This window comes from Neophocaena asiaeorientalis, unplaced genomic scaffold, assembly GCF_003031525.2.
Source record: "Neophocaena asiaeorientalis asiaeorientalis breed wild unplaced genomic scaffold, Neophocaena_asiaeorientalis_V1.1 scaffold131, whole genome shotgun sequence".
Classification (NCBI taxonomy): domain Eukaryota; kingdom Metazoa; phylum Chordata; class Mammalia; order Artiodactyla; family Phocoenidae; genus Neophocaena; species Neophocaena asiaeorientalis.
The window spans coordinates 602,356-628,695 of NW_020173201.1; the positions used below are offsets into that span (position 1 = coordinate 602,356).

General features: G+C 40.2%; 1 protein-coding gene across 2 annotated transcripts in view; it reads right to left on the reverse strand.

Moving 5' to 3' along the window:
- Positions 1-25,614, reverse strand: part of STAMBPL1 (STAM binding protein like 1) — a 44,137-nt gene extending 18,523 nt beyond the window's left edge. Inside the window, exons 1-3 of one of the 2 annotated variants that reach the window (XM_024744817.1) lie at positions 25,159-25,614; positions 4,034-4,116; positions 863-1,080 (exon numbers count right to left, since the gene is read on the reverse strand). In XM_024744817.1, coding sequence (XP_024600585.1) covers positions 863-1,080; positions 4,034-4,063 — 248 coding nt within the window. In that variant the 5' untranslated portion in view covers positions 4,064-4,116; positions 25,159-25,614. Of the gene's footprint in view, positions 1-862; positions 1,081-4,033; positions 4,117-23,943; positions 24,093-25,158 lie in introns of those variants that run through there. The other variant, XM_024744818.1, reaches the window with a different exon arrangement.
- Between the last annotated feature and the right edge of the window lie 726 nt (positions 25,615-26,340).

Consider the following 26,340-nt stretch of genomic DNA (forward strand, 5'->3'; position numbering starts at 1 on the left):
CAATATTTCTTCAGAGTGGAAAGGTAATTTTTTTTTTTTTTTTTCGGTACGCGGGCCTCTCATTGTTGTGGCCTCTCCCGTTGCGGAGCACAGACTCCGGACGCGCAGGCTCAGCGGCCATGGCTCACGGGCCCAGCCGCTCCGCGGCATGTGGGATCTTCCCGGACCGGGGCACGAACCCGTGTCCCCTGCATCGGCAGGCGGACTCTCAACCACTGCGCCACCAGGGAAGCCCAGTGAAGTGTGATATTTTTACATGGCTGTTTTGATGGAGCCACTTTCACTCAATATTTTGGAAGCTCTTTTATACATACAATTCTTACACAGCTAAGTAATTGCCTTAAAAAAAATACTAACTACAATGTGAAACCAACTACTACACTCTGTCCCGGAATCAGTTCCTTCCTAGGATCGTCAATTTATCCCCTAGTCGCAACCCATCAAATTAAATATTTAAAATGTTAATGGCACATTTCAGGTATTGTAGATGGAGCTACAATATGATGTCTGCTTTCATAAAGCTTGCATTCCTGTGAAGGAAGAATGACACAAAACAAGAAATTTTATTTATGAAGAGAGGGAGGGGGCATGCTGGTTACTGCGCTGGCCTGTTGAAAGGTGTATGACATCCCTGAGCTTCGCCCCATCCCTGATCATTCATCCCTAAGCCTCAGAGATGGTGTAAGGCCGCCTTTGAGTACATTACTTGGTAACTTAAAAACCTGGACATCTCTTGCTTTGGGAGATTGTAAATTCAGTCTGAATATGAAAACATGCCGGCATCTAAGCTGTCTCACCAAAATACCATGTAAATATTTTCCCAATTTTCTCATTTTGAAGACCTCCAAAATAAAACACTTACGTTATAAATTTATTATAAAGAACAAAGGCATTTTCCAAGTTTCCTTCTTCCAAATACACGGACGCCATTCTCTCCATTTCTACTCCGGATCTAAAGTAGCGGCGCGGAGTGATATCTTCATTGATGGTGATATTACAACCCAGCTTGCTTAGGGCGCGGACTCGCTCTTCCGGGCTGAGGGAAACATCCCTGTGGTCCGGCATGGCAGCTAACTTTTTCTGCAAAGTCGAATTTGAATCTCTGGTTATAAGAAGAAATGAACATGACTGAAATTATACATGTATTTTCTGTACTAAATACCTGACATCAATACCTAAGGAAAGTTTTTCATAAAAGTTAATGATACGATAAAAATAATTCTTTTTGCTTAAACGTGTGGTCTACATACCAAAAAGATACACATCTCCAGGGTAAACATACACTCTTTTGGACTAAGACCTCTTACAGGTTTCAGCTACAATTATGTGGCACTTCCTGGGTATGCAAATGTTTTAGGTCATTTTAGGTAAAATATCATTGACCCTTATATCCTCACAGAAGCAAACCAAGAGATGGATTCCTACCAGGGTAGGGATCATGTCATTATACTTGAAGGGCCTCCAAGAGATGTCTTGGATTCGAAGTTACTATCAGGATTCAATTCTATTCCAAAACACATCTGGTTTTATAAGTAGCTTTCAGGGCCTCCCTGTATCTTTACCAAGTGAATAAAACCCCACCAATAATTCCAGGAAAAACCTTTTCAAGCAGATGGCCATTCCCCTCACCCCTTTTTTAACATAAAGACACTCTCAGAGCTTGACATAATAGTAACTACACCATTAATTATTCCCTGACTGAGAAAGTAATAATGATTACTAAAAAAAAGTCTGTGATATTAATATATTTGTATTTTATTAAAAAAAACAACATCTATACACATCTGAAAAAACATGGAACATATACATTCAGGATAATTATTCAATTCTTCAATAAAAAGTCAGTGCTTCTGAAAGGTGAAAAAGCCAAATTTTTTCTGTTAAAGGCCATATAGCAAGTTTCTTAGCCTCAGTGGGACATATAGTCTCCATGGCAGCTACTCAGCTCCGCTGGTGTGAAATCAGCCATAACCCCACGTAAACAAATAATCCTGACTGTGTTCCAAAAATATTGTTATTTGACCAAAGGTAAATGTTTCAATGACATCATAAAGTTACTGGGAAAAAAAAATCTATGGAAATTAGGACATTTTCTAAAGCAGACTTCTAGCCTCCTACGTGCACAAAAGTAACTCGTCCATTTTTCATTACTATACAGTCTACCCTGAATTATAATTATTTGTATACAAGTTTTTTTTGTTTGTTTGTTTGTTTTTTATCTATGGAAATTAGGACATTTTCTAAAGCAGACTCCCAACCACTGCGCCACCAGGGAAGCCCACTCGTCCATTTTTTATTACTATACAGTCTACCCTGAATTATAATTATTTGTATACAAGTTTTTTTTGTTTGTTTGTTTGTTTTTTTCGGTACACGGGCCTCTCACTGTTGCGGCCTCTCCCGTTGCGGAGCACAGGCTCCGGACGCACAGGCTCAGCGGCCATGGCTCATGGGCCCAGCCGCTCTGCAGCATGTGGGATCTTCCCGGACCGGGGCACGAACCCGTGTCCCCTGCATCGGCAGGCGGACTCTCAACCACTGCGCCACCAGGGAAGCCCTGTATACAAGTATTTTTGACTCCTTATGAACTCCATGAGGGAAAGGAATCATTTTACACTCATCTCTGTCCTCTGGAATGTAGTATATTCCCTGCAACACAGATGATAACCAATAAATGTATCAAATAAAGGAGGAAGAGAGACAGGGAGCAACATGACTATAATTAGATTGTCTTTTTATCTGAAGGAAAAAAAATAAGATTTATTTTCCCTTTACGGGAATGGTGCTGCCCTTCCTAAGTTTAAAATTGATTTCAGAGATAAACTGGGAAATAGCCTAAACTCTTCATCAATCTGTAGTGTTTCATTTGCATATGAACTTCTTAGATGTAAATAAATTTTCCAGAGGAAAAAGCCTTTGTGTTCATTTTTACACTGACATGTCCACTAAAATTTTAGTTATTCCTACCTAATGTTCTAGAAACACACAGGCACTCCATAAGGATGACTCCTTCCTCTGCAGAGGTGGAAATGGGTCAGCCTTTATTATCCCACAGTGCCTTGACAATATGGGGTCAGAAAGTGAAAAGTTCCTACAATTTTCTGCTCCTCAAACATACTCTCAAAAGCAACTGAGCATCTGTGAAGGACTTTTTCCTCAAAGAGAGAAAACTAACCTATTTCAGAGCAAGAACCAGGCTCTATTTCTTTATGTTCTGGTGCTAAGCTTTGTGTGTGTAGGGTATTCAGTATACTGCTGCTCCCAGGGCTACAGGGGTAGTGAGTGGGTTTGGGAGGGTCATCAGGAGGAAGGGGAGGGTAATGACAGCTTTCCTTTAGCAAGTCCCAAGGACAAGCTGGCAACATTAAAACTACGCTTCCAAAAGTTGTAAGGCACAAAGTACAAAAACAGGGCCATGGAGATTATACAACGTTCCTATATTCACATTCAGAGACTGATCTGGTACACACAATAAGCTCATGGGATCCCAAGGCCCCTGTTATTTCCTCTCCAGCACGTTATTTCTTCTAAGATGTAGCTCAAGAAGGTGTGTACTATGTTGGCTGTAAGGGCAAAAGATGAAAAGGATGAGAGTTTCAAGTATTCACACATTTACCCAAAGATCCCAAAGCAGCATCTAGGTGTTAAATAGAAAATTATTTCCTTGGTCATTACCACACAAGGTAAGCCTCTAATTTTTATCTGGGAAGAAGCTGAGGCACAAAGAAGTTGAAGTACCTGCTACAATGTCATCTGTGAAATTCTTCTCCCCGGTGTTGTGCTAAAGGACTACACTCCTGGAATCGAACCAGATAAATTAACATTTCACACTTTCATGGAAAAAAAAGCATTATTTTTAATTATAGCAAAGATGGGTTTATTAATCACTTCCTCAAAGGAGAGGACCACGCAGATGGATGAAAATGGCAAATGCTCAACTTCTTGAATTGTGACTCATTTCACATTCAGTGTGTTTCTGTTCTTCTTTTTGGGTTTTCGGACCACATGTAAAATATTGGTTGGTGCCACCTACCAGGGAATTCACCGTTAACGGCTGATCCATGTTGTCCTGTCTACAAAATGATGGTGTTTATTGTTTCTTCTTAATCACTTCATCTGTTTCAAAGACAAAAAGCAGAGCTAAGGTTATTTCTTGAGAACTCAAGTCTCAAATCCCAAATGCCAGGCTTATTTCTGCCTCAGAAAAAATATGAACAAATTGAAATAACTTATATTATCTGAGACTACTGGAAATCTCTTCCTGAAAATACAAAACTGCAGGTGGTTATAAGGTTTCTTGAAGCAGACTTTTAAAACAGGAAGTGTGAAGAGAATGTTATTGCCTAGTACCCAGTATGAATCTGCTGGGTGTTATCTTACTTAGAATACTATGCAAGGTTATAAAGTGGATTTACTTGCTTCGAAAGGAGAAAGAAGGTCATTGTGATTGAGAGCATGGACTCAGATCTGGAGCCCATCTGAGCTTAAACTAAGTCTTACTGGCTGTGGTAGGTAGAATTCAGTCTTACTGCTGTGATTCCCACCCCTTGGGATCCACAGGTTTATGTAATCCCCTAATCATTTGAGGTTCAATTAATCAGAAGGGAGATTATCCTGAGTGGGAGACCTCTCCTGCTGACCTGGAAGACTCAGCCATCCTGAGTTCCACAGCAGTAGGGAGATGAATTCTGCCAAGAATGACGTGCTCTTGGAAGAGGACTCCAAGCCTCAGATCAGATCCTTACCCTGGTCGACGCCTCCATTGCTGCCTTGTGAGACCCTGAGCAGCGGACCTAGTTGTGCTATGCCTAGACTCCTGACCCACAAAACTGTGAGATAACAAATGTATGTTGTCTTAACACATGAAGCTTGGGGTGATTTGCGGTGTAGCAATAGAAAATGAATACTCTAGCTGGGTGACTGCAGGTAAATATCTAGCCTTTCTGTGCACCTGAATAAAGGGGGAAAATAAGAGTACCTATGTCATGTCGTTGTGGTAAGGATTAAATGACTTAGCATATAAAGTGCTTAGAACAGTTCCCGGCACATAGTCAATATCATATCAATGTCCGCTATTACTAGAATCTTGATTTTGCAGTTGAGGAAACTGAGGCTCAGGGATGTTAAGTGAATGTACCCAAGTTCAAATAATCACTCGATAAATGTTAGTCTCCTTCCTTTGTATGCTAGTTTAAGGTCGAGCTCTGCATGATCACTTCCCACTTCTAAATTTATGTCGGCTTTTATATTCCACTAATCACTTATGCGACGCTGAACACATTTTCTCCTCAGTTCCTCATTCATGAAATGAGGGGGTTAAGCTACACTCTTTCAAGTTACAACATTCTGTGATTCTCGAAAACTCCAGAAGTAGATTATTCAATCCTTCCGTGCTATTTTCTGACCTGAATCCATGGCTGGAAAATCCTTCCAAGGAAAGTCACTTAGTGTGTTCTGATCTTTCCCCTTCATCCTCTCCAGTGATCCCTGGAGTACACATCAAGCTGTCAGCCTGCAGGTTGCAGAAATGCCCAAGAAAGAAGGACCTACAGAGAGCCCTAGTCACAGCGTAGTTTTAAAATCCAAATTAATCCTGGGACCACTGAATGCAGGCAATCCCTTTGGGGGAATTACCACTTCTTTGGTGAGAATAAAACGGAAAAAAAAAAAGACGTTAAAAGAGTTAAGGAGACAGAACAAAGAGGCTTATGGAGAATTTGAGGCTGGGTGGGGAGAGAATAGGACAAGGAAATACTAGTTACTCATTGATTAGGGTCTCCTAAAAGCCAAGAATGAATTCTTTTAGGGGTTACTCAGATCCTAAAACAGAGCACAAATAATTAAAAAAGTTGGAAACATTAGCACAGCACTTCTAAAATCATATAACCCGGAGACTTGTTTAAAATGCAGATTCCTGGAACTCAAAAGGATTCTGGATCCCCTAGTTTTAAGCCCACCAATAGCATTGTTAGGATGTGGTGCAGGTGATTTTGATACATGAGACTTCCAAACAATGCTTTGAAAGACACTGCATCTGAGAATGTATCAAGCAGGATTCTTAGTTGCAAGCAAAGGCACCGACTCTTGAATCCACAGAATGATAACGGAAAGGTCACAAATTACCAAGAAGGCCAGAGAAATTGGGCCTGGAGGCTACATACCCAGCAACCTGACCCCAAATCACACAGCAGCACTGGTCTGCTGCCTGTCACTGATGGGCGGGGGAGCCAGCGGCTTCCATCACCGACACCAGATGCTGTCTGGGAAACCACCTGTGGAGGTGCCACATGTTTTTTCATGTCACTAGTTTCTATTTCAAAATATGAGATGGAGGTGCCTGACTGGCAGAACCTAGGTCACACGCCTGCAGCCAGGCTGCAAAGGTGGTTAAAAACGCAAATATCTAGCACTTCACACTTCCATAGGAGGCAAAGTGGGATGTGCCAGGTGAGAAAAGGTAGATTCAGGGCTGGGCGGCCAAAAACAATGGTAAGTATACAGAAAAATCAAACTTTTCCACAATGAGCTTCTAGACGTATAAAATGCTTAATTCAATATATCTTGAACACCAGAATTTATTAAATCCCTATAGATGAAAACCAATAGTTAAATCTCTCTTTAACTCTATTAACTCCCACACACAAATTTATCTACAATTCAGGAACAGAAACCAACTCCCCTCAAATCTAATAAGAAAGAAGTTTATACACTGGTCAGTCAACTGCTTCTTTTTGGACCATTAACTACTCAGTGGCAGTGGTCCTGCCTTAATTCCTTTATTTTTCAATCTGCAGTCCTAGCACTTATCCCCTGCAATATAAACAATTACCAATGTCAGCATAAACAGGTTATGTTCTCAAGACCAGTAGATGTCAAAGTGTGATACAGCGTCCCCAAGGGGTCTGCAAGGTCAATATTATTTTCGTAATATTACTAAAACATTATTTGCTTTTTTTAACCATCCATCTGTATAGTGGAGAGTTCCGTAGGATACAAGTTAATGGCTATGCTCACTTGTATCTTCTTGTAAATGTCTGCTACAATTTTTAATATGGTAAATATAAATAGATATAACCCACAGAAACAAAGCTTTTTAGTGCCCTTAGTAATTTTTAAGAGTGTAAAGTGGTCCCATGACCAAAAAATTTGAAAACCTGCTGCTCTAGATCAACTACGCAAACAAACAAAACAAAACCTCGCCATGCTACTTCAATCTAACCAGAAATATAGTGGGCCATGAGAATCTAAAAGACGAAAAAATAATGGTCAAGTATCACCTTCCATTTGTACTACTAAAGTCTCACTAAAATAATTAAAAAACTGAGGGCACAATAAGAGATACCTTACCTCACAGAACCCAAGACCCACAAGAGCAAATGTGGCAGACTGCTATATAATCTGCAATACCCATTCTCTTTTTCTAATATAAAAATATAAATTTTTAGTTGATACATAGCCTGGATGTCTCTATGTCTCAACTGCCCCCAAGGAAATGTGGAAGCAGCTCTATGATTCTGCCCTTTAAAACCAGCAGCAAGTAATGCCAAGAACAATATCTAATCTGTTAACACAGTGTTTCTTTTGTGACCTTTTTAGCCTAAATGATTAATTCCCTTAATTTTCCTTCTCTTTCTTTTTTTTTCTTAAATACTTTTTTTTGGGGGGGCGGGGGTGCTAAGCTCAGAATCCTGACTTACTTGCATACACAGAGCCAGATTTTCCAGAATAAAAAAGACTAACCAGGCAGTAAAGAGTCTCCTGAGAGACCGGGCACACAGGATAGCCAGTGAGACCATCGCCCAAACGTGTCGTTTTCTCACTGGTACTCCTTTCAGGCTGAGTGCTGTAGGGAACTGGATAAGCAGGGGCGGCAGATGAGAGAGGCCAGAACACCTCATGCCACACGCTGTAGTCTCATTTCTAATTGGCCAAAAGCAGCCTTTCTTCTCCCCACTGTGTTAGAGTTCAGGTTTTCCTGGAAGAACATGGTGCGATTTACTTAGTTGGAGATAAAGCAAATGATCATAACCTAGACTGTGGGCTGCAGTGACCTAATCTGATTTAGATAAAAGGCAGTTAAAGGGTCACTCCCACGCTTTAAATGACAGAGGCAGAAAGGAGTATCTCCTGAGTCACAGGAGGCTTACAGATTGGGACCTGCTTCCGGAAAACAAAAATGACCTAAGCCCATCCTTGCTTTTCATTTGGAAGGATTCAGATGTTAAAACCAAAGATTATTTTTTTATACTCAAGAGATTATTTTTATACAATATTTGTAAATCAGAAATTATCATCTGCTGTGACCCAGATGATAACATTATTTGTACTAAAATATTGATAAATATGAAACTTGATCCAAATATTAGAAATAGCTTTTATTGTCTTTTTTATATACTTGTAAGTACGACATGTGAGTACCTGCTAGGTATCAGGCATTTGTCTCTTATTCCTAGAAGGATATCCCAAGTTAAACATACCTCAGCAGTGTGGTTAAGATTAGATCAATCAGCAAGAATGCAGTTGCTACAGGAAAGATTATTAAACAAAACACCATGCCCGATATAGGTTTTGTATTTGTTTTTTTTTTTTTTTTTGCGATACGTGGGCCTCTCACTGTTGTGGCCTCTCCCGTTGCGGAGCACAGGCTCCGGACGTGCAGGCTCAGCGGCCATGGCTCAACGGCCCCAGCCGCTCCGCGGCATGTGGGATCTGCCCAGACTGGGGCACGAACCCGTGTCCCCCGCATCGGCAGGCGGACTCTCAACCACTGCGCCACCAGGGAAGCCGCCAATATGTTTTAAATTACTTTGAGGTAAGTCTAGGCTACCCTGAGGGCAATCAAGTTGCACTTTGGGCCAGAAAAGAATTATTTCTCATAGTGCAGTACAATTTTTATTCTGACACCAGGATGAGATGGTGGGGCACCCTTAACCCAGCAGCTCAGGGTTTGGGGCTGTATATGTGTAGGAGAAACCAGCTTCTACCACTTGTGAGGTGGGAGTGCTATGGTGTCTTATTTAACCCTTTTGTGTACTTTATCTTCATCTATTAAACGGGGGGAAATAACACCCTTCCAGAAGAACTCAGTGGAAGCTTACATGAGGTTAAAAAAAAAAAACACAAAAAAGAGAATTTCCTGGCGGTCCAGTGGTTAGGACTCTACGCTTCCACTGCAGGGGGCATCCACTTCCATCCCCAGTTGGGGAACTAAGATCCCGCATGCCACACAGCATGACCAAATTAAATAGAGATCATTAAAACACACACACACAAATTCTATTACAGTTCCTGGCATGCAGTAGAAAACTCAAAGAAAATCAGTCCCTTTTCACATCAAATGGTTAGAAAAGTAAGATGACATAGGCTTCTATTATACATAGCAGAGATGACTAATGTTTAACTACTTGCTTCACTGCAATTAGTCTTTGACAGTCGCTGTCAGTTGTCTATCCAACAGCCGCCCACTCTCCCCACCCCTGCTTCTTCCTGCCAGCAGGGCCCAGCCTCACTAGAGATATTCACTTTTCCAGACTCCCTGGCACTCAGGACTTGACTAGTTGGCAAGTGACCAAATCTTGGACAATGGGACCAGAAGGGAGAAATCTATTGGGAGGACTCTGAGATACTTTCATCTCTAACACAAAGAGATAGTCTGGAGAATATGTGCCTTTTCATCAGCTGGACATGTGTCTTCATGTAAGACTCGAAATGCAGCAGCCGTCTTGCAACCCAGACGGGTCAAGCCTAAGACCCAGCTGGATGGCAGAGGTGGAGGGTAGAGGGAGCCTGGCTCCTTGCAGACACTGTTGAGCTGCTGAGCTTACCTTGAAACCATTCTCCTCTGAACTGTTATTGTGTAAGACATAAGTACCGTAGTTTAAGGCACTCTTAGGATTCTGTAATCTGCTGCCTAATTGATACAGGATTCCTCTGGCAACATAAGGAAATGTTTACCTGTGTGAATCCAATGGTGAAAGTGGTAATTCTGAATACTAATATTAAGAAGAAGAAGAAGGGGAAGAATTTTGTGAGATTTAACAATTTTCGAAGGAAATATTTCTATAATATTACATTCTTCTTTGATTAAAATATAAATATTATTTAACTCTTTCTTCATGATTCACAGTTTTATTTCAATGTACCTGCCAACAGCAATGCTTCCCTCCAGTTCTAATTTGCTTTCATCTAGAAAATCACTTAAAAAACAACTTCTTTGCTAAACTTCTCTGACTTCAGTCTTTCTCTCCTTTTAGTCTATCGTGATTACTGATAAAATAATTTCAATTTATTTGTAAAATTAAAGTTTAACTGGACATGGGTCTGAAAGGATCTCCTGTGAATAAACTATATGCTGGTTACAGTGACTGCTACCTGATTTCTAATTTGGCTGCTCAAAAATCATTTTTCTTACCTTTTCTTTCCTCTACTGTCTTCTACGTAAGAGCAAGTTGAGTTCTGGGCAGGTGAGGTGGGACTATGTATATCACCTTTAATTCAGCAAAAGAGCTATTGTAATAATAATTATATTATTATGATAATATAATATCATATTATAGTAATGGGTTACTAATTATATACTAACCAAAAGCTTTCCTTCCCTGGTTATCTGAAGTAATGCATTGACCTCCATTCTCAGCCCCCACAACCGCCTTATCAAATAGGAAGCAGTTGAGTCTAGAGATTAGACATGCAGCCTCCAGGGTCAGACCACATGGGTTCAAAGCCGGACTCCAAGCAATAACTGCAGAATCACAACTACCCAGACTGCAAAGTGGGGTTGATAACAGTAACTAAGGAAAGACCTGTTGAGAAGGTGAAGTGAGAAAATGCTTGTGAAACCAACAGCGAGATGCTTGGTGTCAGGAAGCACTCAGCAAATGATAATGACCATTATCTCCATTTTACAGGGGAGGAAACTGGACCCTAGACTAGACAAGCAACTTAAGTAAGTGGTGGAGCAAGGACTCAAAATTAGGTGTGTAATATCCCAGAGTTCATACTCGTAGTCACACAGCGATACTCGCAATTAATATTTAATAGCTGACGGTGAAATCAGGGGAAGGTCAAATTCTTGGACTTTGGACAAGAGTGATAGGATTTATTGCAGAAATGAGACTGCAGTTCAGCATTACATCTGTTTCATAGTCTTCCCGCCAAAGAAATAAAAGGGCATCCATTCCCTCCACTTGTTTCTTAGGCAGAGTGATGCGATGTCTGTGGACTGACCACCTAGAATATGTAGTTAAGAAATTCAAATGCATAATTATTAGACCAAGACACAGTTTAATTCAAAATATGTGCTGGTTTTTAGTGTAACTTCTAAATTGTGGTACTCAAATTACTTGGCCATGAAAAAGAATGAAAGAAATGTCTCTGTAGCTACATGGATGGACCTAGAGATTATCATACTGAGTGAAGTGAGCCAAAGACAAATAACATATATCACTTATGTGGAATCTAAAAAATAATACAAATGAACTTATTTATAAAACAGAAACAGGGCTTCCCTGGCGGCGCAGTGGTTGCGAGTCCGCCTGCCGATGCAGGGAACACGGGTTCGTGCCCCGGTCTGGGAAGATCCCACATGCCGCAGGGTGGCTGGGCCCGTGAGCCATGGCCGCTGAGCCTGTGCTACGCAACGGGAGAGGCCACAGCGGTGAGAGGCCCGCATACCGCAAACAAACAAACAAACAAAAAAACAGTCTCACAGACATAGAAAACAAAGTTATGGTTACTGAAGGGGGAAGGGGGTGAAGGGGGGAGAGGGATAAATTAGGAGTATGGGATTAACAGATATATGCTACTATATATAAAATAGCTAAACAACATGTATTTACTGGATAGCACAGGGAACTATAGTCAATGTCTTGTAATAACCTATAATGGAAAAGAATTAGAAAAAATATATATATATATGTATAACTGAATCAGTTTGCTGTACACCTGAAACTAACACAATATTGTAAATCAACTATACTTCAATAAAAAAATAAAATAAATTCTGGTATTCAAAGGGCATTTCATATGCTCATAAATATACTAATTTATGATTCTGTTGTACTTTTTAAATGAGGTGATTCAATTAATATCTTCATAAAACAATTAAAAATTCATAAAACATTTGGAAAATGAATTTGAAGTGTTGGGGAGAAATTCAGTTAATTTGCCAAGATAGATTCATATGAGCTTAATTGTGTTATCTTGCTGTTGAAATACTAAAATTTCCTGGAAATTATGCATTCTAAAGATAAGCCACCCATAAGCCACTAAACTCTAATATCCACTTGAACATACTTCCCTTTTTATTGCAATTTGCTTTTAAGAAAATACTATCCAAGGTAACACTCTTGCACTGTTGGTGGGAATGTAAATTGATACAGCCACTGTGGAGAACAGTATGGAGGTTCCTTAAAAAACTAAAAATAGAACTACCATATGATCCAGCAATCCCACTACTGGGCATATACCCTGAGAAAACCATAATTCAAAAAAAGTCATGTACCACAATGTTCATTGCAGCTCTATTTACAATAGCCAGGACATGGAAGCAACCTAAGTGTCCATCGACAGATGATAGATAAAGATGTGGTACATATATACAATGGAATATTACTCAGCCATAAAGAGAAATGAAATTGAGTTATTTGTAGTGAGGTGGATGGACCTACAGTCTGTTATACAGAGTGAAGTCAGAAAGAGAAAAACAAATACCGTATGCTAACACATATATATGGAATCTAAAAAAAAAAAAGGTTCTGAAGAACCTAGCGGTAGGACAGGAATAAAGATGCAGAGGTAGAGAATGGACTTTAGAACATGGGGAGGGGTAAGGGTAAGATGGGACGAAGTGAGAGAGTGGCATGGACATATATATACTACCAAATGTAAAATAGCTAGTGGGAAGCAGCCACATAGCACAGGGAGATCAGCTCGGTGCTTTGTGACCACCTAGAGGGGTGGGATAGGGAGGGTGGGAGGGAGACTCAAGAGGGAGGGGATGTGGGGATATAAGTATACGTACAGCTGATTCACTTTGTTATAAAGCAGAAACTAACACACTACTGTAAAGCAATTATACTCCAATAAAGATGTTAAAAAAGAAAAGAAAATACTATCCACAAGTTATATAATTCAATGAAGCATAATGAGTCAGAAATACATTTTTTAAATAACATCATCTTCTTGCCTGCCAGATGCCTGAAGCCCAGAGATGAGGTCAGTCCTTGGGCATTATTAATCAATTTTATTTAATTTTCATAAATTTCCTAAGGGCAGTGCTTGAAAGGCATGAATTTAGTCCAGCACTACTTTCTTTCTTTCTTTTTTTTTTTTTTTTTTCGTTACGCGGGCCTCTCACTGTTGTGGCTTCTCCCGTTGCAGGACACAGGCTCCGGACGCGCAGGTTCAGCGGCCATGGCTCACGGGCCTAGCCGCTCCGCGGCATGTGGGATCTTCCCAGACCGGGGCACGAACCCATGTCCCCTGCATCGGCAGGCGAACTCTCAACCACTGCGCCACCAGGGAAGCCCCAGCACTACTTTCAAAAGCAAAAGCTGTCCCAGAATACCTCTCATACACTGCTTCTCCAGTGTTCCTCAACCAAAGGAAATATTCTAACTGTTCAACATATTTCAATAGACAGCTGCAGTCACATTTTTGGTTTTGAACTAGACAATCTCTTCAACGAGGTGGACAAAACCAAAACAGGCTGTGTCCCTTCATAACTTTCCCTGGCAGGTTAATTTTAAATGTTTAAAGAGCCCCCTCCCTATACTGCCAAAGTCGTTAGCAAGTGGCCATCCACTGTTTCTCTTTGTTCACCCCACTCACTTCCTTATTTTCCTTCACTGCAGCTTATACCCCTCTACTCTGATGTAAAGTTTCCTCTGAGTGTGGTTCCTGGGCCACCTGCACCATAATTACTCAGTGGAGGAGGAGGGTGGTTGTTAATAAGAAACAGATTTCTATACCCCATCAAGTCAGAATTTCTGCCAAGGTGCCCCACAGAGCTCTATTTTTATCAAGCAGCCTAGGAGATCTTTATGCACGTTGAAACTTGAGACTCACTGCATCAGATAAAACTGCTCTAAGACAGTTACAAATAACCCCCTAAATACCTGCCTTGATCAGCTGAACAGTACCTACTTTAGAACAAACTCCTGCTTTGCTCTAAATGAAGTAGAGGCATTTCCTTTTTCCTCCCACTTCCCTCACCTTGCATCTAACCTATTAATTTTCTGTCTTTTAACGTACTTTTATTCCATGGGACACATTTCTTTCAAGGTTTCATTTAAGGCTTAATCTGAGCACTGTGTCTTCACTCCATCCACTTTCACCAGGGTATCCGACTGTGATTTCTCACTCAATAGTTCCAAGGCTAATAACTACTGTATATCTTTCCCACAAGTATCAGCTCCAAGTAAATTCATTCATTCATTCATTTATTCAACATTATTTATGAAGCTCCTACTTCCTGCTAGGAACTAGTGAGCAAAGACACAGAGGATATTGATCTTATGAAATTTACATTCTGCTAGAGGCAGGAGGTTGAGCACAGAGGTACTAAGATACTAAACAACTAATGGCACAAATGTATCAGTAAAACTGCGGTAAGTGCTACAAATACGAAATACAACAGAGGTGGTTATGCATTTTTTGGCAAAAATATCTCAGTAGTGGTGGTGTGTCCTTCTCAGTACATCAGGAGACACTGATTTGCCCTGTTATCAGCGATGTTTACTTTGATCACCTAAGTTATGTCTGCCATGTTTCTCCCCTGTAAAGATACTATTTATCCTTTTGTAATTACAAAGTGTCTTATAGGGAATTACTTTGCCAATATGCAAGTATACTTTTGCCCATTCATTTTAGCATCCAAAGATTATTCTTTTCTGAAGTGATTATTACTGTGGTGTTTGAAAATGGTGAATTTTCTATTTCTATCCTTTCTATATTTATTAGTTTAGTTGGAGTTTTTGTTGAAGGTTGTTTAATTTTTTGGACAAAATTTTAGGCTGTCAAATGGATCTATTTTTTTCTTTTATGATATCTGGATTTTTCATCATTCTTTAAAAGGTCTTCAAACTGACTGATGATAAAAAAATTTTTTAAATATGTCTACCAATCTTTTCTCCTAGTAATTTTATGGTTAGTTATTTTTGAATAAATACCGTTGATCTGTGTGGAATTTATTTTTATGTAAGTAGTATGACAAGGATACAGATTCTTTTTATCATTAGGCAAAAAGACCCTGAATCTCTTCAATTTTGCTTAGCTTCTTATTTAATTCTCAACTCTGCTCAATAAGGTGATCTGCCCAAACTAGGAACTAAGTACATATTTATTAAATTGAAGTAGTCTCTGTTAATTATACCTCAATGAAGCTGAAAAATAAAAGTCTGGGAGTGATGGATAAACTTACATAGAGAAGAGATATCGGCAATTCAGAGAGGAGGCAAGTATGCAACTGTGTTTGAGATACCCCAGGACTGGACTGAGAGTGGTAAAAAGAATGTAGAAGGATAAATAGCTATTGGGAGCGATTCTGAGGGGAAAAAAAACATAGAACCTGGAAGTTAAGTGGACAGACAGGGATATAGGAGCGTAAGTAGGCAAAGATACTGCAAATGTTGGCATCTAAGGGAAGTGGAGATGGTGATGCTTCTGACTTCAACAGAGAAAACTTCTCCTGTATCTCAGTGAATGGCATCAACACCCAATTACACACAACCTTGCAAAACTTGGAAACAGTCACCATGCATCTTCTCCCTCCCTCAACTCCACATACATTCTACCACTTATAGTTGCTGAGTCACCCTCCAAGATATCTCTCAAATCTGCATTTTCTCACCATCTTTCCTTACAGTACCCAATCTGTGTCACCCTTTACTCTGTCTGCATCGCTCGAATAGCCTTCTAATTGGTCTACTTGTTTCCATCATGCTCCCCTTTGTTTAATTCTATATACAACAGGTATGCTATTCAGATATTGTCATTTCTTCACTTAAAACCCTTTAATAGCTTTCCATCACTGTCAATATCATGCATCTTTAATAGGTCCCACAAAGCTGGGTCTGATCCAGCTGCCAACCCACCAACCTTCTATTCACCCTCATTTCACACTTCTACTTCCTCTGTATCTTTCCAGTGTTAGTTTAAGCTTCTCTTCCTCAGGCAGATATTTTTGACCACTTCCAAACTAAGTCACACTCTTGGTCATATACTCATGAAGAAGTACCATACAAACCCAAACTGAGGGATTTTCTACAAAAAAAACTGGCCGGTGTTCTTAAAAAGTGTCAAGATGAAGAAAGACAGAAAGACTGAAGGAATGTTTCAGATCAAAAGGGACTCAGGAGACATGACAAAAAATGTCATGTGTGATCCTGTATGGGATCCTGGACCAGAAGAAGGACACTGGTGAAATGTGAATAAGATCTGTACATGAGACAATATAGTATTGTAACAATGTTAATATCCTGATTTTGATAACTACCGTGATTATATTAACTGTTAAAATTTGGGGAAATGGGTAAAAAGGATATACAGAAATTCTGTGTACTATTTTTTCAATTTTCTGGAATTCTGAAATTATTCTAAAATTAAATATTTTAAAAATGTTCAATTAGTACCTTAACAATCCTTTCAACAAGTAAAATGACAACAAAAGGAAAAAAGTTTGCATCATATGCAACATATATAATATTGATTATGTCTAAACTATAGGGCATACTATATGTATGAATAAATATAGTAACAGAACTTTTTTTTGCGTTACACGGGCAAACAACCCAGTAAGAAAGAGATACAAAGTTGCAGAACAGTAAGAAAGAGATACAAAGTTGAATAAAAATCGGCAAATGGAATGAACACGTCATGAGAGAAATATAAATGGCTAAGCAGCACGTGAAAAATATTAATTTCACTAGTAATTAAGAAACTATGGATTTGAAATGGTATTTCCACTTATTTGATTGATTAAATTTACATGATTGGTCATACTTAATATTGATTAAGACTGGAAGAGAAATTGGCAATTAAAAAAAATAATACGCATTCCTGTTGACCAAGCAATTCTAAGTTTCCCCCATAGACTGTCCTGCCCAAATAATACACTAAACACACACACACACACACACACACACACACACTCTCACACACACACTTGCTCCCACTGTAGCATGGCTTAAAAATATTACAATTTTGGAAATTAAAATACACAGCCATCAAAAGGAGGTTATTTGAAATAAAGAATCTCTACAGGAAATGAAGCCATTAGAAAAGACTTACATCTATACGTGCTGAACCAGGAAGTTGTCTGCGTTACAGCATTAAGTGAAAAAAAAAGCAAGTTGTAAAATAGCATATAACATATGACTCCCACATATGTATTTAATGTATGTTGGCATTTGCAAGTAAGGTATCTGAACAACATGCACTGGATTTTTCTCAGCTGTTCTCTCAAGGATGAAATCATGAAGGATTTCATATTTAACTTATTCATTTTGGTACAATTTGTTACAAGTATGTATCACTTCATTATCAGACAAATTATACTTTTTTTAAAGCCTATAAATTCTCAGTAGGTAGCTCCAGATTTGAAGCCTAGCCCTGCCAGTTTCTAGATGTGTGGATTTTGATCAATTACTCCCTGAGTCTGTTTCCCTTGTCTAACATGAGACCCTTGCCTCACAACGTTATGAAGGTAGTGGTAGTTGAAACAGTTATTCAAGGGCTTTCTAAACCCAGAGAGGCTCTCTGGCCTGATGACTGGGCAGCCTTGGTGTCACACCATAACATGCAGCTGCTGGAGAGCAGTTTATTGGCTATAGACCTTCAGGAAAACAGCATGGGAGAACCCTGCTGCATGAACCCTTCAGTCAGTCCTGCCAAATTCAAGGCCCCAAGTGCTCACCCTGCTCCCTTCTGCCTTTCCTTAATCCTCTCTTCTGGACCACGTGCCATGTGTCCCTAGCACAAGAGTAAGGCTTGTTTGCATCAGGTTAGTCCCCTGCTCAAAAAAGCAACTGATAACCTAGTGTCTACCAGAAGAGGTCTAAACACCCTTGCTGGCCCTCAGTGCTGTGCATTATTAGACTTTGCTTTCCACTGCTTCCCAATATAGAAGTCTTGCCCTACTTTTCTTTTGATCAAACCCTCTCTGCCCTATCCCAACATCTGCCATTCAGAAGGAGGTGCAACATTCTTTCCTGCCAACTCTGTGGTTTTCTGATTTCTTCCACCTGAAAACAGGTATTAATAAGAAAATTAAACACAGTGTTGGGTGCCATTATAAAAACTCCAAGGCAGCCTTGATGGCTATGTTATTCCATAAAAATGTATATGAAAATCAGAGGAATAAATGCATAAAGCTTAAAAACAGAAGCACAAATTTGCATATAAAGTTAGATTTAGCTCCTAAATAGGTTTTTCTCTAAGTATGGTTTATGACCACCTGCATCAGAATCCTCTGAAGAGGCTGTTAAAAGAAGGCTCCCAGGCCCCGCCCAGACTTACTGAATAATAACCTACGGGGGTGGCACGGAAGTGACTCTGGTTTTTTGAGACTAGTTTGAGATGCACTGCCCTAGTTACCTTTCTAAGTCTTTCAATAATATTACACTTGACAAAAGACAAAGAACCTTGATGCCATACGAATGTGATGGTCATTTACATTTCTTTCAAAAGCCACATTTGAATTTCTTGAACTTTTCAATACTTGGACAAAAAAAAGTTCCACACCCACCAATGACTGTAAGTGATTTTCATCTTTTTTTTTTTTTCCTTAAAGTACTATATTGATTCAGTAAGCAGTTTCTCTGCCCCATTTTTACAAAAACAGTAACGTATGAAGGATTTATTCCAGGCTTCTCTTTTCTAATCTCATTCCATCTACCACTTCCAATTGTTCCTCTTGTTAAAGAACAGTTTATAAACCAACCTCTCAAGGACAAAACAGATTGGAAAAGGAACTGAAGTCAATCTATCAGAAGATTGAAGCATGAACCCACAGGCATAAAGGCCTCTCCATATTTCTTCTCAGTGGTTGAAATGCATACTTCCGGTGTTAAAAGACAGGGCTCCAGCAACAGGTTAAATAAAATTATAGGGTCCTTAGATGAGCTGAATTTAAACTTGATCACCATCACTGACTGCAGTTTTCTTTATGACTTTAACGGAAAGGTGCACAGTTGATTACTGTCCTAGCCACTCAAGTTTGAAGTAACACTCCCAAAAAAGACCCACAGTGGAGTTTCCCCCTGAGTACCTGCAAAGGCAAAACAGGCAGGCAGCGTTAACTGGGGACTGGAAGGGTTAAAAATGAGTCATCACTGGCCTGTTTCCAATAATCCAGGGTCAAATCAAGTCAAGCAATCAAAATGAATAATTTGTGATGAGTCCCTGAACAGCTATCTCTTGTATGAGCCTGGGCTGAATCTTTGGTTCATTTACGGTGAAAACACTGAAACCTAAGTATAGCAAAAGTTTAAAAACAAAACAAAAGACCAAATTCACCAAAACTCAAACTTAATCAAGTTTAAACTCACAAAATTTTAAAACAGTTCCTTTAAAAGAAACTGGACTTTAGTTAAATAATTATGTAATTTGCACAAAAGGGTAAAATCAAACAATGCAGACTGTATTTTTAAAAATGAGATTTAAAAAATTTTCCTCAACTAAATAGTATCTGTGAACTTTACACAAGACCAAGAAAAGTTTTTGCCTCCTTAGAAAAAGAAATACTAGTTACAGATTTCTGAAATTTATTTATGAGAATAAAGAATTATAAGGACTAATGTAATGTTAAAATATTGAAATCAGTGATGACATACTCCTTGCTAAAGAAGTTCTGGAGGAATGCAGAATTTTTGATTCTTTGTTGCTACAGCAGTCTTCCCACCTATAATTAAAATCTGGCCTCTCTTTTTTTTTTTTTTTTTTTTTTTAATTGAGGTATAGTCGAAGTATAATATAATGTTAATGGCAGGTCCAATAATAAAAACGTCTGGCCTTTTATAATTACACGTAATTATGTCAAGTCAAAGAACAACTAAAATTTACTCTGCTTTTACTCTATAAAATATTCTGAATAAAAATGGTTATGAAATGTCATCATAACTTCACCATGGCTTCTGAATGGGAGACATATAAGACTCTGAGAGTGTGGACAAAGGTGGATGGCATAGAAGTTTTTCAGAATACTGATACCTTGCCAATAATATAATGTACACATACTCATTCGTAACATCTCTCTTCTCCAGTGATTCTTTACATCTAACGTAAATGTCTCCCTAATATGTGTTATACAGTATATATTATATTACATATAATATGTAGTATAATGTATATATTTTATAATACATACCTTATATATAATGTATACATTATATTATGTATACATGACATACACTGTATAAAATGCATCTAATATATATTATATAGTTAAATAATATTACATCACACAATATATATAAAACATATAATGTATATATTATACATTATATTAGGGAGACATATCCTGCTGCTTCCAGTGAAGGATCACTAGGTACAAGGAAAGATATTACAAATGAATATAATATGTATTACATATGTCTACTGTTAGGCAAAAACAAAAAATAACCTATTTTTAAAGCATATGTGAAAACACAAATTGGACCCCTTCTTAAAGTATTTAATGAAACACATTTACAAAATACCCAAACATCAAGGAAAAACAGCAAAAGTTTTGTACATTAATCTGGGTACTAATTCTATCTATATAGGAGATGACAAACTCTGCAGTGGAAATGACTGGAGCCCTGGATCTCAATAGGACAAGCCCCCACTTTTCTCTCCCCAGTCAGTGTCCCCAGCACCTGGCATGTGATCAGGGATACACACAAGTTAGGAAAGCAAACACCGGAGTCGGATTGTCTGGGTTTGATGCCCAGCTCTATCACTCTATCCCAGCCTATGACCCTGAGTGATTTACCAACCTTTTCGTGCCTCAATTTTTTAATCTGCAAAATGGCACCTATTCCATAAGGTTGTTTTATGAATTAATAACAATAGTAACAACTAATACATGTAGCAGTTAACCTTGTGCCAGACACTTCTCAGAACTTTTCATTTATACCTATTTATTCATTTAATCCTTCCCCAAATCTTACGAGACAGAAACTAATATCCCAATTGAAAGATGAAGAAACTGAAGCTCAGAGAAGTTAGTAACTTACCCAAGGACCCACAACTCGTAAATGGCAAAAAGAATTCACGCTCCCAACCGCTCCATCACCCTTGAGATAACAAATGTAAAGGCTGAGTACAGTGCCTGGCATACAGCACATGTTTAATAACTAGTATTTATTAATAAGTATTTGTCAAACGTTTGCAAGATTCTGAGGTTACACCAGGGCTCGGCAGGAAAGAATGCTGTGATCAACTGGTGAGGCGTTCCGTGGCTGTGGAATACGTGTGTGACCACACTATGCCCCAGGTTTACGATTCCTCTTCCACATAAAACAAAGAATCCTGATGTCTGGCTGCCTGAAGTTTTCCCTTCTTCAGCTCAGTGTCTCTGGGATCTTATGTCAGGCTGTCATTATCTGACATCAGATTTCACCTCCACTCTCTCCTTCTGTTAACCCACTCACTCCCCATCCAACTGCCAAAGTGCTCTTCCGAAAAGATGCTTTCATTACGTACTCCTTTCAAGGAACCTACCTTGAATTGGCTACTTGATCTAAATCAAAATTCCACCCCCTTGCTTTCAAGGGACTTGATGAGACATGGAAGGAACATGCCTTTAACTCTAGTTCAAGGGCTCAGGTGCCTACTTGTCAAATGAATACTTGATAAGAATGGCCATGTTTCATTACGCAGGGAACAGCGGTAGTGTTTGTGTTACTTCACAACAGTAATAAGCAATTTTTAAATTTTCTTTATTTTGGACACAGCCCAACAGGAAAACCTTTTGAAATGTTTGAGGATCTCATTTGATTTTTATTCAGGATGAAACAAGCTTGATTGGAGGACAAAAAGGGAAGAATATCAGAGAAAAATCTGCATTATTATATGCACCGTAATGTTAATATTCAGACAAATTTCAGTCAGCTTTCTAATCGTTCGTCCTGAAATTAGATCATGAATCATAGGGTAAACCTCCAATGACTGGGGACGGAAAGTCAGATTTAAAAAAAAAAAACAAAACGGAAGGCATAACACTCTTCATATTCAAGATCATACAATGCACTCATTTATTTTGAAATGCTAGCTAGAGCTAATCAAAACATACAAATGACTGGTGCTTATATCAAGGGGCTGCTTTTAATAAATACAAGTTACTAAGTAGCCAGTGGTCTGAATTAATGTCTGTAAGCCAACCAACAACAATGGACAAACATAACATGGATTTAGTTTAAAATTTAGAAAGAAAATCAAATATGAACTTTGAAGACTTAGCAATTTGCCAAAAGTTTAACTGGCTTTTCTGCTCAACATGAGGAGATGAAGGATTGTACTAGAAGTTCATCTAATTTGCTTAGAAATGCAACTAATTTCTGACAAAGGGCATATCCAGATGCAGCTACATCTAGATCATTCCTGAGTTGAACATTACGATGTCAACTCAGGATTTCTGAATGTACACTCAACACATCCAACTGGACAATTCACATGTTCAGACAGCTGAAATAAGCAAGTCAGTAAGTACCAATACAGTGGTTTTTTCTTTGTTTGGTTTTGTTTTGTTTTAGCGGGATCGTTATTGTTCCTTCAGTTGAGGAACTTGGTCTTAGTTGACTATATCAATTGGCTCCAATTTAATGAAACGTTTGATGATTCATATAAAGTTATGGCTAAAAATAATCAATACTAGAAGAGGTGATGTAGTAAGGTTGGGAAGATTCTAGAATTGGTATTCATTTAATAAATATTTAATGGGCAGCTGAGATCCATTAGCCCTCAGGGGTAGAGAACTGACTCTCATATTTTCAAGGATGACCATGAGTCATTTCCCATAGTTTCAATTGAAGCTACTCCTAAATCTTTCACAGGGGGGAGAAAAAATGCTAGGATTAGACAGAATCACAAACCCAGTGGTTTATAAGTGTGTCTAATTGGTAAATGTATCCTCCCTGAAGGCACCTGGCATTTTCTGGGCAGCATCTACTATTTCTTCTACCCCTCGGATCCTGAGCAAGAATTACCAGGTTTTGCTTCTCTATAAAAGGCAACCTTACTCTCTGGATTGTAGCTGTAAGTGGTCTTGGGAAGAGTCCTTGAAGGAGGAATGTGATCGGACTGTGTTAAGACCTTTGTGCCGAAAGTAAACAGAGGTAACTATTACTAACAATTCTTTATTTTTTATCAGTCCTTCTCAGAAGCTAATCCCCAAAACCATCTCCTCTCCAGGAAATAATCTCTCTGCTGAGGACACCCTTGGGATCACGATGCTCCCATTTCTCCCTCCAAGGCTTTCAGTGGGAATGAGTCCTATAAAACAGAGCAAAAGTATGCAAGAAACTGACCCTAAAGACCACAATATGGGTAAAGGACCTGGATTCTCTGCCTGCTGATTTAAATGGTGCTTATGTTACAAAAGACTGTAAGAAAACACGTTTCTTCTTAAAATTCCCAAGAACCAGCTAATACATAAATTACAGGTGAAGCAGTATATTCAAGAGCAGATTCCCAAGAGGCAAGCAATTTGCTGTATACATGCTTGAACAGAAAACAAGCAGCCTGTTCATTTTCCAGGGAGATTCTAATAACATTTCATGCCTTTGAATGAAGATGTAATGGAGCAAACGGTAAACAAGAGGTACCTACCTCCCAGTGCCTTCCCAAAGGCATTGACTCAGTATTAAAAAGAAACATAGATATTTACAGTGTAGCTATAAAATGTCTACAATAATAGAGTCACAGAGAACATTTTTTATACATATATATTTTAAAACAGAGTACCTTTTTGAAGTTCAATTTAGCATCCATCCCACAAACATAAGACTGCCAACTGAAACAAGGTCTGGAAAAGCATAGAAGATAGTGGCTTAAACTCTGTGTAAAACAACCATAGAAAACTACTCCCCAAAACTTGAAACAGAAAATCAAACATTCACGTGTAATTGAACGGCTGGAACAAATCTGCCATATTGACCTTGACAGGGCCTTGAATCATGAGATCATAAATCAGCATCCTGGTGATAGCCATTATAAACTTAGAAATGCCTTAAAACCTAAGACTTCATTTTATTCTCAGTGATTAGCAGGATGTTTGGAAAGCACTGTGCTCTCTGGAGCTTACTTTGAAAGATTCAAAGATTCGAACACCGATTTCCAGAAGGCCACCCCCAAGTCACCCAGACACTTAAGATTTTCTTCAATCCTCTCCATCAGGTTCTGTTTCCTAAATTACTTATTGTTTATTTATTTATTTTCAAATTTCAGTAATTACAGCACCTTAGGCTCTTGGCTATCAGCGGTGTGGCTTGTTTCAGAGAGTTCTGGAAAATTATGTTTTAGTGACATTCCACTTCTTTGTGCGTTTCATTAAAGGCTCTCCGTTAAGGCTTATAAATTATTCAGGTGAGGGAAAATGCCTTATGAGTGGCTCATAAACGGCGTAACAGTGGCTCATAAACGGCGTAACAGTAAGCATCATCTAGAAAGGCATGACACACGGTCCTGCAAGGACGCCTGTTTTTCCAACCGCCGCCCCTTCCCTCCCCACACCACGCACCCCCAAAGACAATGCGGGGGGTCTCTCTGAACGCCGACACCATCTCCGAGGCCGCGCCCCAACCCTAAACCAGAAACACCCGCGTGGAGGTAGATCACTGCGGGCGTCCCACCCTGCCCCAGGAGCCTCGGCTTCCTGCTTTCCCCATCAAGGTGAAACTAACCCCTCGGAGCCCGCTGGGGGGCGGACAGAGGCAACGCAGGTTGAGGCAGCCGACAGCAGGACTGGCAGGAAGGAAGTGAGCGGCCGCAAAGCGCATTTTCCTCCTGCGGAGCAAGCGGGACAGGGCGTCGCCAGCGGAAGAGGGTCCGGCGCGCGCCAGGCCACCGGGCACACGCGCCCGGCGTGCACATTCGCCTGTGCGGTGCGCGCTCACACACACACACACACACAGACACACACAGACAAACGCGCGCGCGAGCGCGAGCGCGCCTACTCACCAGCAGCCCCTGATGTCCGGAGCCCGCGTGGGATGGCGACTGCAGCGGCTGTCCCCGCGCCTGCCGTGTGGCCTTGGCATCCGTCTGGCCGCTGCAGCCCGGGCCGCGGTGGCTTTTGCTAGAAGGCACTGCAGTAGGGTGATAGGGCACCCAGCGAGCCGGCGCCCGCTCCCTTCACTCTGCCGACCCTCCTCCGCTTCTCTGCGGACTGATGGAGCTTTGCTACCTTCACTCGTTTGGCTTCTGTGCGTTCCTCTCTTCCTCCTCCCCTTCGCTGCCGTAGCTCCCCAGCGCCCAGCGCAGAGAGCTCCCTCGAAAACCCACGCGCAGGCCTGGCGATCCCGAGCCTGCAGCAGCCGTCCCTAATGCCGCCGCCGCCGCAGGAAAATAAACTGTCACTGCGATGGTCCCGGCCTCCTCTGCCCCGGCCCCTGGGTGCCGCCTCCGCCTCTGCCTCCGCCCCTTCCTCGGCGGCGGCCTCCCGTGTTCCGCAGAAAACGCTCGCGGGTGGAAGCAGGTCCCCGCGGTTCGGCCTAGAGCGAATGTGAAACAATCGGGTGCGACTTTCTCTTCTGAAACCCTGCCTGTCCCCTTCTCAGCCCAGAACCACGTGAACTCTCATTTCGCTCCACCATCAGTTTCACTGAGGGGGACCAGAGTGGGTGCCTTTTAAGTGCACACGTGAGGTGATACAGCTGGATTTGACCGTGAACTCGCATCGCAGTCAGAGGAAGGATAGGGTTTTCGTGAAAATCCCACTTACACCGTATTAGGAATTCCACCTTGAGATTTATCCATAACCCACCCCCCCACACCGTGAAACAGTTTAGTCCTCTTCCCCTCTCCCCGCTCTGTGTCCTGGGGTAATGCAGGCTATTATGATATCTTTGGGATATTATATTATTATCATGTGCAGTCTTTTTAGTATGGCCCTGGCACTGAGCCAGACACTCTACATGAAATCTTATTTCATCCCCTCCACAGCCCTTATAAAGGGTACTCTTACTTTTCCCATGACTGAGGCACAGAGGAGCAAGGTAATTTGTCCCAGGTGACCCACCTGGAAAGTTGTAGAAGTTAAGATTTAAATTCTGATCAGACACCAAAGGCTATTCCTATTGGCTTTTAATGTGTAAATCTCTGAATGTGTAGACATTACACAAACACTACTACTTCTGGGTG